This window comes from Sus scrofa, chromosome 6 (genome assembly GCF_054392235.1).
Source record: "Sus scrofa isolate SSC_HxYL_T2T_F1_AM1 chromosome 6, Sscrofa_HxYL_maternal_Yorkshire_Landrace_v2.0, whole genome shotgun sequence".
NCBI lineage: Eukaryota > Metazoa > Chordata > Mammalia > Artiodactyla > Suidae > Sus > Sus scrofa.
In genome coordinates this window covers 149,797,562-149,813,811 of record NC_139388.1, presented here as the reverse complement: position 1 = coordinate 149,813,811, position 16,250 = coordinate 149,797,562, and the positions used below count along the sequence as shown (strand labels likewise).

The window sequence follows — 16,250 nt, the reverse complement described above, 5'->3', positions numbered from 1 at the left end:
AAAAAACCCAAATGAAATCCTCATGTTAGATTTTGAATTCATGAGTTTTCACTCTAAGAAGACTCTGGGGTAGTGTCATGGTCATAGGATGATATTGAGAATATGAAGTTCCCTTATTTGGTGTAAGTAGGAGGACATAATAAGCTATAAGAATGTTTAGAAAATAGAAAGGAGGAATAGTATTGGTATCTTTGAATAGATTTTCAGAAACCAATTGTTTTCTGGTTGAAACTCTTGTTCTCTGCTCCCACCTGGTGGTGCTACATATGCTACTGTGAGACAGGTACATTTGAGCTCCCTTTTCAAAATCTTCTCTTTATCAGAAGCAGGCAAAGGAACAAGCTGAAAGAATATTTGTTACCTCATTTAATCTTCATCACACTCTTCTGTGCTAGGTAGTATCAGCTCTATTGTAGAAACGAGGGCACAGTGCTTGACAGAGCTTAAGCCAGGTTCTCCAAACTTACACTGTTAGTAACTAAGTGTCTCTCACAAACTTTACATCACTTTGGGCACCCCTAAAAATATTTGGAAAGTGAAGGAACCGGTTTGAATCCAAAATCTGTATCCTAATCCTTTTACCATAATTCTTCCAGATGTAATTATTCATACAAATGACCCAAGTCTAGTTGGTAATAGCCAGAATGAAGCTTTGTCAATTGCCTCCTTGCAGGGAGACAGAACGTAGGAGTCCAGAAGAAAGAGCCAACATAAAGGACTACTATGGATTTGGTCTCCCACGTCAGCTCTGCTTCCACCAGCTAATTGCTGGAGGGAGTCTCTTTGCTTCAAAGTGGCTGGTCCCTAAGTAGAAAGCCTGGTGGCTAAGCACACAAGTTCTAGAGTTCAAAGCCTGGCTCTGCCACTTTTTAGTTGTGCAACCTTGGGCAGGATCCCCAGCTTCTCTGAACCTCATTATTACAACAGAAAGAGGAGTAAAATAAGCACCTACCTCATCTGGTTGTGGATGATCAAACGATGTTAGAAGCTAGCCTAGAGCCTGGAATAGAGTTCACGCTCAGTGAATGCTGGCTGTTACTGTTATTCTTCAGCTTAACTTCCCGGAAGGCTATGTAGCAGATGTGGTAGAGCCGAGGATGCCCACCTGAAAATCAAAATCAGCGCACTGAGGGTGCTTTTCGCTACATTTAGCGGAGCTGCCTACACATTACAAGGTATCAGGCAGTCCTTCAGGTGAACCTGCAAGGCTGATGCCATGGGGGAAACATCTATTTGGTTATCTTCACAGACTGTCTTCCCGGTACCTGAAAATTGTATCAAAATTTTGAGCTTGCAACCCTCAGCCGCAATCCTTGTCACTTCTATGCATTCTATCTCAGGAGCATTTGCCATGTTGTGTGTGTTGACTTGTTTCCATATGTATTTTCCCATCCTTGATGAGCCCTTGAAAGACGGCTATTCCGAAATCATTTTTGCATTTCCACTGATATTTATAATGCCTAGTTCACATAGATAATATTTTCACACATTAGTTATTTGTAATAGCATCATTTGCCTGTAATGGTTCCAACAGCAGTGATAGGAAAGGTAGGGAAGTTTTGACAATAATTTCAAGTAAATGGATTAATGATAACTCATGTCTCTGAATAAGCTAGATCGGGGAACTGGCTTTTTATTCACGGGCCAAATAGTAAAACAAGGTAGGCTTTGCAGACCATAAAATCTCTATCCCAGTTACTCGACTCTGCACTTCTAGCATGAATAACCTAGACAATATGTAAATGAATGGGCATTGTTGCTTTCCAGTAAAATTTTATTTTTGAACATTGCAATTTGAATTTTATATCATTTTCATGCATCATGAAACAGTTTTCTTTTGATTTTCTTTCAACCGCATTTAAAAATGTAAAAATCTTTCTGAACTCATGGGCTGCACAAAATTGTGCCTGTTTTTTTCCTGGAATAGTTAATAGACCAGCAGGCAGATAGCAAAGGGTCGTATCCTTGGCCTTTGCATTTCAAAAGTGTATAATGCTGTAAAGGGTAGAAGACTTGGAAAAAATGTCGGGCAGTTTCCCAATCCCCCCCCCACCTCCACCAAACAGTAGATAAAGACTTCTGAGCAAGAGTTCCTGTTGTGGCGCAGTGGTTAACGAATCTGACTAGGAACCATGAGGTTGCAGGTTCGATCCCTGCCCTTGCTCAGTGGGTTAAGGATCCAGCGTTGCCCTGAGCTGTGGTGTAGGTCACAGACACGGCTTGGATCCCAAGTTGCTGTGGCTCTGGTGTAGACCAGTGGCTACAGCTCTGATTCGACCCTTAGCCTGGGAACTTCCATATGCCATTGGAGCAGCCCAAGAAATGCCAAAAAGACAAAAAACAAACAAACAAACAAAAACCTTCTGAGAAGAGAGAGGGGAAATTGTGGAGAGGAAAGGACGCTAAGGGAAGGAAGAACACAAGTTGAAACAGTGGTGGTTACTGAGCAGGGCCCCTCACCCTGGGCCATGCCACAGGTTGGGAGTTAGAGGAAGTCAGGTCATAGAACTTTGAATAGGTCGAGATTCTCTCCTTCACCCAAGGATGCTACCAGAAACTTAGATGTAACCCTAGGAAAAGAGGTACCTCAAAATGATGGCGATTCCATTTGCAGCCCTCCCACCTTCAAATCTGAGGTTCTAAAAAGAAATTAGCTGCTATAAAATAAAGAACGATTTTGGGTTCTTGAGATCAAACCCTCTCCATAGGCACTCAATTAGGTCCAGCTTCAATGTCCATTTGAGCGTCTCTAAGGAGCATTTTGAGGTACCATCTTGAGCTTGCAAGGCCCTAAGCAGTCACTTGATTTGCCTCTGAGTAGAAATAACTGTTAACAGTTCCAGAACATTCTTTCTGTTTTGGAATTCTGGCTGCACTTTAGGGTATTTCTCTTCTTAGAGGACTTACCTATAAACTTAACAACAAGAGACACTGGCGAATAACAACTCCCCTCCAAGAGAAGCTAATATGAAGCAGGGTGCATCTGGAAATCAAACTTTGGGCACTAGTAAAACCTCTCTTGAATCCCAGGAGACTCCAGCGGCCTCCAGTCATATTTACAAGAAGAAAAAATTCCAGGGGCTGTGGGGAGAGATGTGGCTTATGGAAACGAAATGATATCTTTTAGGGAGCATGATATCCCAAAACAGATATTTTCTTTTTTCTTTTCTTTCTTTCTTTTTTTTTTTTTTTTTGTCTTTTTGCCATTTTTAGGGCCGCTCCTGCAGCATATGGAGATTCCCAGGCTAGGGTCGAATCAGAGCTGTAGCCGCCAGCCTACACCACAGCCACAGAAACTCAGGATCCTAGCCGTGTCTGCAACCTACACAGCTCACGGCAACACCAGATCGTTAACCCACTGAGCAAGGGCAGGGATCGAACCCGCAACCTCATGGTTCCTAGTCGGATTTGTTAACCACTGCGCCACAACGGGAACTCCACAAAACAGATATTTTCACATATTGCAAGTTTTAAAGGTCTATGTTAAATCGGGTTTAACAGAGGAATCTCTAAATGAAGTTGGTACCGTGTGTGTGTGTGTGTGTGTGTGTGTGTGTGTGTGTGTGTGTGTGTGTGTGTGTGTTTTAATCTTGATAGTTTTAACTTCCTCTTTCATGGTAACTGTTTTCTCCCAGATGCGAAATAAATGCTGTCTAGACTCTTTTTTTTAATGTTTACCTTTCAATTGTGCTTTACTTTTCAGTAGATCCATTGATTACAAGATACTAAGATTCTGTGCACATGCCTTGGTTTCTGTTTCTCTCTCCCATCTGAATTAGTTTGTCTGGGGGTCATTTTTCATTATATCTTATAGTAGGCTTGGGGCTCCAGAAAAATGATTTTTAATCTTATCCCTCAGTTATTTTCTTACTCGTCCTTCATTGGATTTTCACAGTTCCACTTTCTTAAATATTTTGATCATTTTCTCTCATATGTATGTGTATGCACATGTGTGTGTGTGTATATATGTGTATACACATCTATTAGGCCTTACAGACGGTATTGCAAATCTGCAGTAAGGACTCATGTAACAGCCTAGTTTGTGGGTAATTTTTTCTGAAAGTCATCATTAGCAAGTGAAATTGTTTCATCGTGCAGAAAGAATATGCAACTGCAGAGACAGCACCAGGGAGAGAGGGAGATGGGGGAGGGAAGAAGGACTGAATTCAAACAATTGCTGTTCAGTGCTTACCGCCTCTTCCATCCTATTAAAACTCAGCTACTCCAAAATAAAGACTATATTATGTTTTGGACTGTCATGAGAGTTAGAAGTTTTCTCTCCAGCTTTTATCATCAAACACTAAGCAGCAGGTATTTCACTTTTTTAAAGTTGTATCTAGAAGAGTTAACTTATAGTGCTGTGTTAATTGCTGCTGTACAACCAAGTGATTCAGTTATACATATACACACATCCATTCTTTTTCTATATAGAATATCATAGAATATTGGGTAGAGCTCCCTGTGCTATGCAGGCAGGTCCCGGTTGGCCACTCATTCCGGACGTCATAGTGTTAAGGTTAAATGACATGTATTTGATTATTTATGGCCATCTTTTATATAAAGACTCCTAATCCTCTCTGTTTTCCCAGGGTCTACAAGAGTCCTAGAATATAACAGGTGCTCCATACATTTCTGCTAAATGGAATAATTGTTTTAAAAGCACACTGCCTCATTTCTTTATGATATTTCATCATGGCTATCCATTTATTTTAGGTTAAAGAATTTGACGTCAATTTGACCTACATGCAACAGTCAGAATTCTACTTGCAGCCAAACACTAAGTACATATTTCAAGTGAGATGTCAAGAAACAGGTAAAAGGTACTGGCAGCCCTGGAGTTCACCCTTTTTTCATAAAACTCCTGAAACAGGTGAGTGTACTTACATATTTAATCTCTTGGGCTTTTCTTTTGACCTCTGTCTCTCTTCTAAGTATATCTATTTTTTTTCTCCTTGACTTCTATCATCATTGACCAAACTATTCTAAAGCAGGCAGTAGCATTTAAATGGTCATTTTTGCTTTGATTTCGTTAAGGCTGACTACAATTTATGTAATGGTTCTCAAACACTCCAGGGCATTAAAACCACCTGGGGGTTCACTGTCCCAGCTCCCAGAGGGTCTGAGTTCATGGTCAAGAGGTACTAAGGGGAGGCGTGGGTGCTCAAAGGCAGCATTTCTCATAAACATCCTGAGCAATTGTGAGACACAGAATCGCCCTAGGCCTTGTTTTAAAAAAAAACACTATTGAAGTATATGCTACATAAAACTCTTTAAGCCACTCTGATAAAATATATTCTCCTAAAGGAGACACAAATCAAATCATTCAATAAAGACTGATTACCGACTATATGCAAGGCAGTCAAAAAGCGTTAAAACACTTAAACAGGAGATTATTCAATTCTCTTCTCAAACTCCAGCTGAGGTTACTGTTTATTTTCCTGTTCTTAATATTCTCAGTTTGATTTTCTAGTCATGTGCATGTCGTTCAATAAAATCTTAGCCACATAGACTTTAACTGTAAGTAAATAATAAAATGAACTTATTGTAATTGTCATAATACTCCATAGTGGCCCCATTATCCTGAAGCTGCCTCCCTACTATAGGTAACTTATAAACTAGATTTAAAATTTTCTTTTCAGAACTGAAGGAGTTAATTGTAATCACAGCATTGTTGATATCATCCTCACTATAATATAACATCTTGGTATGGTGTTTATTTTCAAAGCAGTTTGACATATATTATAAATATTGATGGCCACCAAATAAGTAGAGCCAAGAGCCAAGACTAGCTAAAAAGTTCTTTTGGCGCCCCCTACTGCCAAAATCTTAGAAACACATTATTAAGGGAATCATTTACAATATTAGTTATCAGTTTTCTTTGTTTAAAGTTAAGGTTTTTTTTTAAAGTTTTGTTTGTTTTTGGTTTTGTTTTACGGATGCACCCAGGGCATATGGAGTTTCCCAGGATTGGGGTCCAGTTGGAGTTACAACTTCCCGCCTACACTACAGCCACAGCAGAGCCACGGCTGCAATCTACACCACAGCTCCCGGCAATGCCGGATCCTTAACCCACTGAGGGAGGCCAGGAATTGAACCCGCATCCTCATGGATCTTAGTTGGGTTTGTTAACCACTGAGCCACGACAGGCACTCCAAAAAAATGTTTTTATTATAGTTGATTTACAAGTAAGTTTTTAATTTAAGGTATTCTGTCTTAAGTTGATATTGCTAAAATCCTTAGGACTTTAGATGCCATTTTAGAATAGTCAGAATTTAAGGAGTTCCTGTCGTAGCACAGCAGAAAGGAATCCAACTAGGAACCATGAGGTTGCAGGTTAGATCTCTGGCCTCGCTCAGTGGCTTAAGGATCTAGTGTTACCGTGAGCTGTGGTGTAGGCTGCAGACACAGCTTGGATCTGGCATGGCTGTGGTGTAGGCTGGGCAGCTGCAGCTCTGATTAGACCCTCTAGACTGGGAAGCTCCATATGCCATGGGTGCAGCCCTAAAAAGACAAAAAAAAAAAAAAGGGTGGGGGGAGTTCCCGTCATGGCTGGGCAGAAACAAATCCGACTAAGAACCATAAAGTTGCAGGTTCAATCCCTGGCCTCACTCATTGGGTTAAGGATCTGGTGTTGCAATGAGCTGGCGAGCTCTGGCATAATAGGCCAGCGGCTCTAACTCCAATTAGACCCCTAGCCTGGGAGTCTCCATATGCCGTGGGTGCGGCCCTCAAATGACAAAAAAGACAAAAAAAAAAGTCAGAATTTAGCTGATAATCCAATTATTTTTAATGAAATCTAGAACTGCTTGTTAAGATTATTCAAATTGATAACTAACATTGACTTACCACTGACAGTATATATGCCTGTTTGACCTTACATTAGCCATATTTGGAAGTATAATTGGCATAATTTTACAAACGAAGAATCTGAAGCATGACTTGCTTTCTGGCTAGTGGGTACATAGCAGCTAAATCAGAATACAAGTTGTTTTTTCACCACCAGCCCTCGGCAATCCCATCAATTTCCTTCTTTAACCAATTACAGTTGATCCTTTAACAACATGAGTTTAAACTGTATCTACATATACACAGATTTTTTTTTTTTCAATAAATACTACAGTACAGCCAATCAGTGGTTGGTTGAATCCACGGGTGTAGAACAGAACCAGGATGCAGCAGAACTGACTATACAGAAGATCAACTATAAATTATACGGAGATTTTTGGCTGTGTAAAGAGTTAGCGCCCCTGACCCCTGTGTTGTTTAGGGGTCAACTGCACATCAAAGTGAAGGAACAGCTTCCAAAAAGACCCTGCAAGTTAAGTACAGAGTACAGTTAGCTTTCCATATTCTTAGGTTCCACATCCTCAGATTCAACCAACCACGGAGAGAAAATATTTGGCCAAAAAATTCCAGACAATTCCAAAAGCAAAACTTGAATTTGCCTCACACTGGCCACTATTTCCAGTCTTTACAATGTATTTACAATGATTTACATATCATTTACAGTGTATTGGGCATTATAAGTAATCTAGGGAGGATTAATGTATTCAAAAGGATGTGCCTAGGCTATGGGCAAAGACTATGCCATTTTACATAAGAGACTTGAGCTTCCAGATTTGGGTATCTGCACAGGGTCCTGGAACTACTTCCCTACAGATACCAAGGGATGACTGCATCCAGCCACAAATGTTTTCCTTTAAAAGTAAACCACGCATAAGTCACACACAGAAGGACTAGGAGCATCACAGCTACCCTGCAACAGTTCCAAATATAAAATCTTTGTTTCCTAAGGGAAAAAATCATTTAACAGGCAAAAATGCCCATTAAAATTAAACTATCCTTGAAAACTTGCATCAATCCATATTTAACATGTTCGCAAAGAGGAAGCACAAGCCATTCTTTGGTACAAATTTCTTTCCAAGACACATTAAAACAGAAACAGGGAGGGAGTTTCCATTGTGGTGCAGTGAAAACGAATCCCACTAGTATCCATGAGGATGCGGGTTCAATCCCTGCCCTCGCTCACTCAGTGGGTCAGGGATCTGGCGTTGCCCTGAGCTGTGGTGTAGGTTGCAGATGTGGCTCAGATCTGGTGCTGCTGTGGCTGTGATGCAGGCCAGTAATTGTAGCTCCCATTGACCCCTAGCCTGGGAACTTCCATATGCCATGGGTGTGGTTCTAAAAAATCAAAATAAATAAATAAATACATAAAACAGCAAAAAAAAAAAAAAAGAAAGGAAAAGAAACAGGGAGTGTATGTTAGGGAAAGTGTTAATAAATCTTTTCAAAAATTTATCTCTTTTTTTCTGATTGTAAAAGCAGTGAAAATCTATCATAATATGCAACTTAGAAATGTGTTGTTTACATTTTAATGCATTTAATACTATTTTTTTCCTATATACATATATTTTAAATGGTTGGTACTGCAGTGTATATACTGTTTTATATCCTGATATTCTTACCCGATCTGCCTTGTTGGGTTTAAAAACCTGCTTAATGAATGCACAGCAATCCAGTTTATGGATATGGTATAATTCAATCATTTCTCTATTTAAACGATATCTAGACTATTATATTTTTTCCATTATCAGTAAACTTCTTTGAACAGCTTTGTATATAAACTCTCCTTATGTCTTTAGGTCTTACTGGATCAAGAGTTAAGCACATTTTAAGATGCTTGATGCAAGTTGCCAAGTTGCTTTTCAGTATATCTTGAATATCAGTTGCTTTTTTAAAAGGCATCCATAAAAAGACAGCCATTCATTTAAGCCATTCAGGAAATATTCATTTGGCCTCTACCATGCACCAAGCACTTTGTAGGTACCTGCAGAACCTCGGTGCGCAGAGCAGTCAAAGGTCCCTTAATTGTAGAGAAGACAGTCAATACAAAAGTGTAATAAAAAGGATATAGCCTTATAAATAAAGACATAAATGAAAGCAGTAAGAATCAACTTTACAACTGAACTTTGAATTGTTTCATAACCAAAAAATTAAAAAGATATAGTTTCTGTAGTACTTTAGCTAACCAATTATTTGATAATGGGGGTTTTGCCAAATTTTCCCAGTAATTAGAGGTTTATTTATTTATGAAGAAATATGGCCCAGGCAATAAGGCTCCCTCCATGCAGGAATTGTCTGGTTTTGTTCTCTAAAATCCTTACATGTGTATCACTAAATTGATTCATCCTGAAGTTGATTGATCCTGAAACAAGGTGTGGTCAAAATTATGCCCAGATGTTCCCGAGGACAAATCATGATGTAGGTATGGCTTGTCCTGCAGGGCCTCAGCATTCTTCTGCAGCACTTTCCCTCTGGATAGGGCCTTTCCTTGGCCTTTAAAATCCTGGTCTCCAAAAGAAACCCATTGAACTCAATTATAATAAGGGTTTTGTTTTGTTTTGTTTTGCCTTTTTGCTATGTGGCATATGGAGGTTCCCAGGCTAGGGGTTGAATCGGAGCTGTAGCTGCCAGCCTACACCAGAGCCACAACAACTTGGGATCCGAGCCACATCTGCAACCTACACCACAGCTCACGGCAACGCCAGATCCTTAACCCACTGAGCAAGGCAGGGATCAAACCCGCAACCTCATGGTTCCTAGTCGGATTCGTTAACCACTGCACCACGACGGGAACTCCATAATAACGGTTAAATGACTTATTTTCTTTCCCTTCCTTAGATTATTTAGACTTCAATGGAAAACAGAGCCACATAGAGTAGACCCCCTTATCAGTGGGGGATATATTCCAAGACCCCCAGTGAATGCCTGAAACCATGGGTAGTAGCACCGAACCTTATATATATTATGTTTTTCCCTGTACATATATACTTATGATAAAGCTTAATTTCTCAAATACGCATGGCAAGAGATTAACAACAACTAGCAATAAAATAGAACAATTAAAACAATATACTATAATAAAAGTCACGTGAATGTAATCTCTCTTTCAAAAAATCTTATTGTGCTAACTTAAAGCCTGCATCTTAACTAAGCACTGATCATAAACTGTGGCTGTAACTTTTGCAGTTTGAGGTACAACAGCAAGACTAGCCCAAATGTCTTTTTCCCTCTTCACAATTTCAAGGACAGAAGGTTCATTCTTACCATACAACTTTGCAAGTTCCGTATACAACTATTTTCCTTTCCTTGACAAGTCCAGGACTTTCACCTTTTCACTTAAAGGAAGCATCTTATGGCTGGCTTCTCATTGGCATATCTGAATGGCCAGCAACACTACATTTGTACTTTGGGCCATTATTACATAAAATAAGGGTTAGTTGAACACAAGCACTGATACCAGGAAAGTTGTTCTGACAACTTAGAGGGCTACTAAGTGACTAACAGGCCGATCTGTGGATGATTCACATCCAGGGCAGGACAGGGCTGGACAACATGAGGTTTCCCCACAGTGCTCAGAATGGTGTGCAATTTAAAACATAGGAATTGCAGGAGTTCCCGTCGTGGGCTCAGTGGTTAACAAATCCCACTAGGAACCATGAGGTTGCAGGTTCGATCCCTGGCCTTGCTCAGTGGGTTAAGGATTCGGCGTTGCGTGAGCTGTGGTGTTGGTGTAGCACCATAAGGAAATTCTTAGTGTTTTTTTCCAGCTGATTCTGGTTTAGAAAAATGTCTAGAAAGCAGTGTTTCTCAGAGTGGAGTTGCTGTGGCTCTGGTGTAGGCCAGTGGCTATAGCTCCGCTTTGACCCCTAGCCTGGGAACCTCCATATGCTGCGGGAGTGGCCCAAGAAATGGCAAAAAAATAAAAATAAAAAATAAAATAAAACTTAGGAATTGCTTATTTCTGGAATTTCCCATTTAACATTTTTGGACGCAGGTGACCAGGGTAACTGAAGCCAAGGAAAGTGAAGCCACAGATAAGGGGACACTACCATACTCAAAAAGAAAAATGTAAAAATCAACCTCAGAATATACTATCAGGCTTTAGCAAACACATAGGAGGAGATTTTCTGGATTAGAGACTCATATTTTTCTATGCATGCATAATAACAAGAAGTAAATGAGAGACTGAATCCTGCCTGGGTGACTTGAGGATAAAAAATAACATAGCTAACATTGGATGCTTATTACGTGTTGGGCACTCTGGCAAGGAATTTCCTCATCACTGCAGCCCTATACCACTATTATCCCAATTGTGCAGATGAAGAAGATGAGGCCCAGGAAAGTTATGCAGTTTGCTGAATACTATAAAGCTGGTAAATGGTAGAGCCAGGGCATAGCTCAAGCTGTAGGACTCCAGTGCTCACATTATAGCTCTGCTGGTCCCCTTCCTAAGAGACCTAGGAGGGTCTCTTGCCAGCCTCGCCTGAGCCACCTAACCAAATTCTCCTCTACACATTAGCTAATAATGAAACTATGTCAACAGAGTTTCTTTTTATTATAATGTTTGTTATGAAATGCAAATATGTGAGAGAAGAGGCAGCTATAAGATGCTATCAACTAGTTCTACGTTGCATGAATACAAGATGTGAAGGCAGGTTTGGGTTAAAGAATGAAGTCATATGACTCCAGGAACCTTGGGGTAGGACAGGACAGTCTGTGATGAGGACAAAATATAGGTGGAAAAAGTGGCCTTGCCCAAGACAAAGCACCACAAGGAAATTCTTAGTGTTTTTTTCCAGCTGATTCTGGTTTAGAAAAATGTCTAGAAAGCAGTGTTTCTCAGAGTGGGGTCTGTGGACCATGTGCATTAGCTTGGGTGCTAGTTTAAAATGCAGATTGCTGAGCCTCTAGCCAAGTGATACTTCTGCAGCAAAGTGTAAAAACCACTTCTCAGAGGTTGGACACACCCTTTAAGAAGGAGAAGTGTCAGGAAGGCTGATGTAGGGTGTGGGCAGGAAATGGGCACAAAAATGGGGAAAAGTGAGTGCCCAAGCCATTGCTTTAGTGACAGCAGCTTTAGGGGGCAGAAAGGATGGGTACATCAGAATCTCAGGCTATTCTCTCTAGTATTATTTGGTTCTCTCTCTTCTTCTTTTTCTTTTTTTTTTTTTTTTTTTTTTTTTTTTTTGTATTTTGTCCTTTTTCAGGGCCACACCAGCGGCATATGGAGGTTCCCAGGCTAGGGGTCTAATCTGAGCTATAGCCACTGGCCTACGCCAGAGCCACAACAACGCCAGATCCGAGCCATGTCTGCAACCCACACCACAGCTCACAGCAACGCCAGATCCTTAACCCACTGAGCAAGGCCAGGGATCAAACCTGCAACCTCATGGTTCCTAGTCGGATTTGTTAACCACTGCACCGTGACGGGAACTCCTGAATTTTCTAATTATTATTACCACTGCTGATGTAAAAAATGTGAGAAGAGGGCTTCTAGGCAGGAGTGTTTTTCAAATCTGCACTGTAATACAGATCCCTTTGTAATGAAGAAAAGGTACAGGCTCTGTAATACCTTTAAAGACAAGTCAGAGGCCTGAGGGAAGGGCAATCACATTTCAAAATGACTAACTTGCTTGAACTACATTGCAGTAGAAAAGTTTCCCAGAGAAAGCATATTATTATTATTATTATTTTTGACAATTCTCCAGAGGAAGGCAAGTAAAGGCAAGAGATTAAACCACATTGTACTTTGTTCCCACAAAATACTACTGCATTACCAGTGACTCAAAGAGTCACATTAATTTTTCAGGACTTGTAGTAGCTAAAAAAGAAAAAACAAATGTTAAATCAATGGAACCAAATAAACATGATATTAAATATATATATATATATATATATATATATATATATATATATAAGAAGGGGGCCAGAATGTACTTTGCAAAAACTGTTATTTGTAAATAGAGATTTCTGATTCATTCACATTGAGATGGATTATAAATTTGTAGATTTGTGATTACTAAACTAGGTTCAACAGAGACACAGTGTTCCCTGAAATACTAATCATTTTAGACCTTTCATTTGGATTTATTTAATCTTCTTCAGGTCTTATTCCTAATAAACCCCTAAGGTTCTGCAGAATGAAAAACAATTCATAAGTTTCACAATCTCTTTGAGGTTTGCAATCCAGTAATAGAGAATAAAGATTATACTTTTCCATGAGGAAGAAATAATCTATATTAGTGTCCTATTGCTTCTGTAACAAGTTAGTGTACATTTGGCGATTTAAAACAATACAAATGGGAGTTCCCATCGTGGCGCAGCAGAAACGAATCCGACTAGGAACCATGAGGTTGCAGGTTCGATCCCTGGCTTCACTCAGTGGGTTAAAGGATCCAGCGTAGCCATGAGCTGTGGTATAGGTCACAGATGTGGCTTGGATCTGGCATTGCTGTGGCTCTGGCGTAAGCAGGCAGCTGCAGCTCTGATTAGACCCCTAGCCTGGGAACCTCCATATGCATGGGTATGGCCCTAAAAATACAAAAAACAAAACAAAAAAACCTTTGAAAAATAAAAATAAATAAAAAATAAAACAATACAAATGTATTATCTAGTGTTTCCAGAGACGAGAATTCCAAAATAAGTATCACTGGGCAAAAATCAAGGCATCAGCAGGACTATATTCCTTCTGATGTCTTTTTCAGATTCTAGTAGCTGCCTGTATGTCTTGTCTTGCTGCCCCATCGTCCATCTTCAAAGCCAGAAGCATAGCATCCTCCAACCTCTTTCTCTGACTCTGATTCTCCTGCCTCCTTCTTATAAAGACCCTTGCCAAGCCCTGTCATTTAGGATAATCTCCCCATCTCAAATACCTTTTGCCAGATAAGGTCATCTATCTACAAATTCCAAGATTTTAGGGCATGGACATCTTTGTGGGGTCACTGTTTGTCCTACCATGTCCCTTTATCCATCCACACACTACCAGCAATTGCAATTTTTCCTAGTTATTGTGATTAGATGCAAACAAAAGAAATCAAATCTGGTTCTCTTAAGCAGAAAGGGGATTATCGGAAAGATAGCTGCAAAGTAGTATAACAGCTGGTGAAATGACCACCAGCAGGGTCTAAGAGCCTGTGGAGCAGAACCACAGCCAAAATCGCAGCCTAAGAAGATTCAGGTGAGGCCTCTGTAGCTGGCACTATGGTCACTGCCACTGCCCACTCTGTGCCCTGGCCACTCCACTGGTGCTATCAGCAGACTGTGGATATAGCTGCTACACCCATATTGAATTCTAAGTGATTTCCTGGAGCCGTGTGTCCTGTGGCGAGCGGAGCATCTGATGATTGAGGCTTAGGTCATCTGCTTGTAGCTACTTGCTGGCTCTGGGGAGAGGGAGTCTCTGCTCCACTGAGGTTACCACACTGGGAAGCCCTACCTGCCTCTGACCTACTCTGGGATGCCCGGGAAGAGAAGTTAGTCCTGGTGCTGGGCAACTGAAAAAATGGTAAGCGTCCACCGGACTATTCAGATTCAGGAACAGGTACATGCCTGGCTCGATAGCAAGGATGCACGCTTGAAGACTCCCAAACCACTGGGAAAAACTTGAAAGCTGCTCATTCTTGCACAGAGTTTTGCTGCACTTAGATATCAGACCCTCTCCTCTGTATGGTTCATGTCACTTAGGAAAACACCTAGGTGGCTGCTGCTTTTCACCTTTTCCTTCTCTTTAATAGTATTATCACTATGCACGTATTTCTTACCTTCTTCTCCTTCCATGTACCAAGTACTTACAGCCTAGGAATATAAACAAGAAGATAATCCCTTGAATATGTCTAGGCACGCCCTCCCATCCTTAATACACAAAGAGGACATGGTAACTCATGAGATGATTTCATCGTTTGACTTGTTTTTCAAGGTGCGGTAATGAGTTTGTTTTGATGTGTCGTTTTCTCTTCCCTGGGCTTCTGGTGCCTATTTGATAGGTCTGGCCACTGTCTTTTGCTTTGCCATCTGACATGGACTCAGGTCAGATCTTCACACTTGGCCTAATAATGCTTAATTCCAATCACAGAGCTAAACTGGCTTAGGAAGACAGCACATAAATGCTGTGAAACAGCAGAGATTATTAGAAGAAGGAGAATAGAAAGAAAGAAATCAGAAGAAGATGCTTATGTTATAAGAAAAACAGGAGGAGGAGGAGTTCCCTGATGGCTTAGCTTGTTATGGATCTGGCATTGTCATTGCTGTGGCTCTGGTCACTTCTGTGGCACTGGTTTGATGCCTGGCCCAGGAATTTCTGCAAGCTACAGGCACAGCCAGAAAGAAAGAGAGAGGGAAAGATAAACAGGACAGGAAAAAACCCTTCACTATCTTGAAAAACACACTCTTTGTCTCCTTTAATATGGCTCTTCTTTATTGAATATGTACAAACTTCTGAAAGAAAGGTCTAGAAAGTTCCCTATGTCAGCTTTGGTCGAACCTCTATGATACAGGTTAGTGGTTAGCATGGCTTTGACACCAAGACTAGCTAGGGTAAAAATAAACAAAGGAACCTTATAAATGTCCATACCAGTAATTCCACTTACAGAAACCCAGCCTCAGGAAGCAAGCAGAGCTATGGAAAAGGGACATATGTACAATGACATTTATTTAAAAGCTAATTATAAAAGAATTCGGAAACAATCTAAAAGTCCAGTAATAGCTGCACTAATGCTTATTAAGCTTTTAATTTGTATAAGGTATGGGGCTTTGTATGAACTAACTCATCAAACCTCATGCATGTAGTGCTGCTAATATCCAATTTTACAAATGAGTCACAGAGCAATTTGCCAGGGCCATGCAACTCCAGGTGGTGGAGCTGGGACTTGAACTGAGTTGCACCTGAGTCCAACGCTGGTGTTTGAAACCACCAGGCTATGCCATTTTTTCAATGGGGCGGGGGGTGATTGAATAAGTATAATACAAACATGATGAAATATTAAATAGCCATAAGTATGATGACTTTGAACAATTTTTAATAAAATTTTAAAACGTGGATGACATAATATGGCATTAAAAGAACCACACACAACATTCAGTAAATGATCTCTGCTAGGGTACAGATATATACAAAAGACTGTCAACAACAAACAAACAAACATTGTTTCTAGTTTGAGAACAAATACAAAATTGTATTTTCTGTTTTCATACTCTTCTATACTTTTGAAGCATCCTACAGTTAGCATGTATTTCTTGCATAATCAAGGAAAATAGTTGCTTTTCAGAAGAAAATAACTCTGTGCTGGAAGATCCAAGGGTTGGTGATCAGTGAATTAGCCCAACCATAGTCAACTGCAGTAATTCCAGAGCCCTGCAGGGCCAGGCAACTCTGACACACTGTGGCCAGCGAGCAGGGAGCCCTGGCAAAG

At 40.4% G+C, this 16,250-nt stretch overlaps 2 protein-coding genes across 8 annotated transcripts in view; one reads left to right on the top strand and one right to left on the bottom strand.

The window, feature by feature from the left end:
- Window positions 1–16,250, bottom strand: part of C6H1orf141 (chromosome 6 C1orf141 homolog) — a 185,717-nt gene that overhangs the window by 135,719 nt on the left and 33,748 nt on the right. The window contains exon 2 of one of the 2 annotated variants that reach the window (XM_084959073.1): window positions 953–1,105. The exons of the other annotated variant lie outside the window; for it this stretch is intronic. The gene's annotated coding sequence lies outside the window, so the exon portion shown is untranslated. The remainder of the gene's footprint in view (window positions 1–952; window positions 1,106–16,250) is intronic. 2 annotated transcript variants of the gene reach the window in all.
- Window positions 1–16,250, top strand: part of IL23R (interleukin 23 receptor) — a 65,024-nt gene that overhangs the window by 31,512 nt on the left and 17,262 nt on the right. For all 6 annotated transcript variants that reach the window (XR_014805025.1, XM_084958706.1, XM_084958708.1 and 3 more), the window contains 1 exon segment: window positions 4,714–4,870. Coding sequence is in view for 5 of the 6 variants with exons in the window: in XM_084958706.1 (XP_084814832.1) it covers window positions 4,714–4,870 (157 nt within the window). In the remaining variant the exon portion in view is untranslated.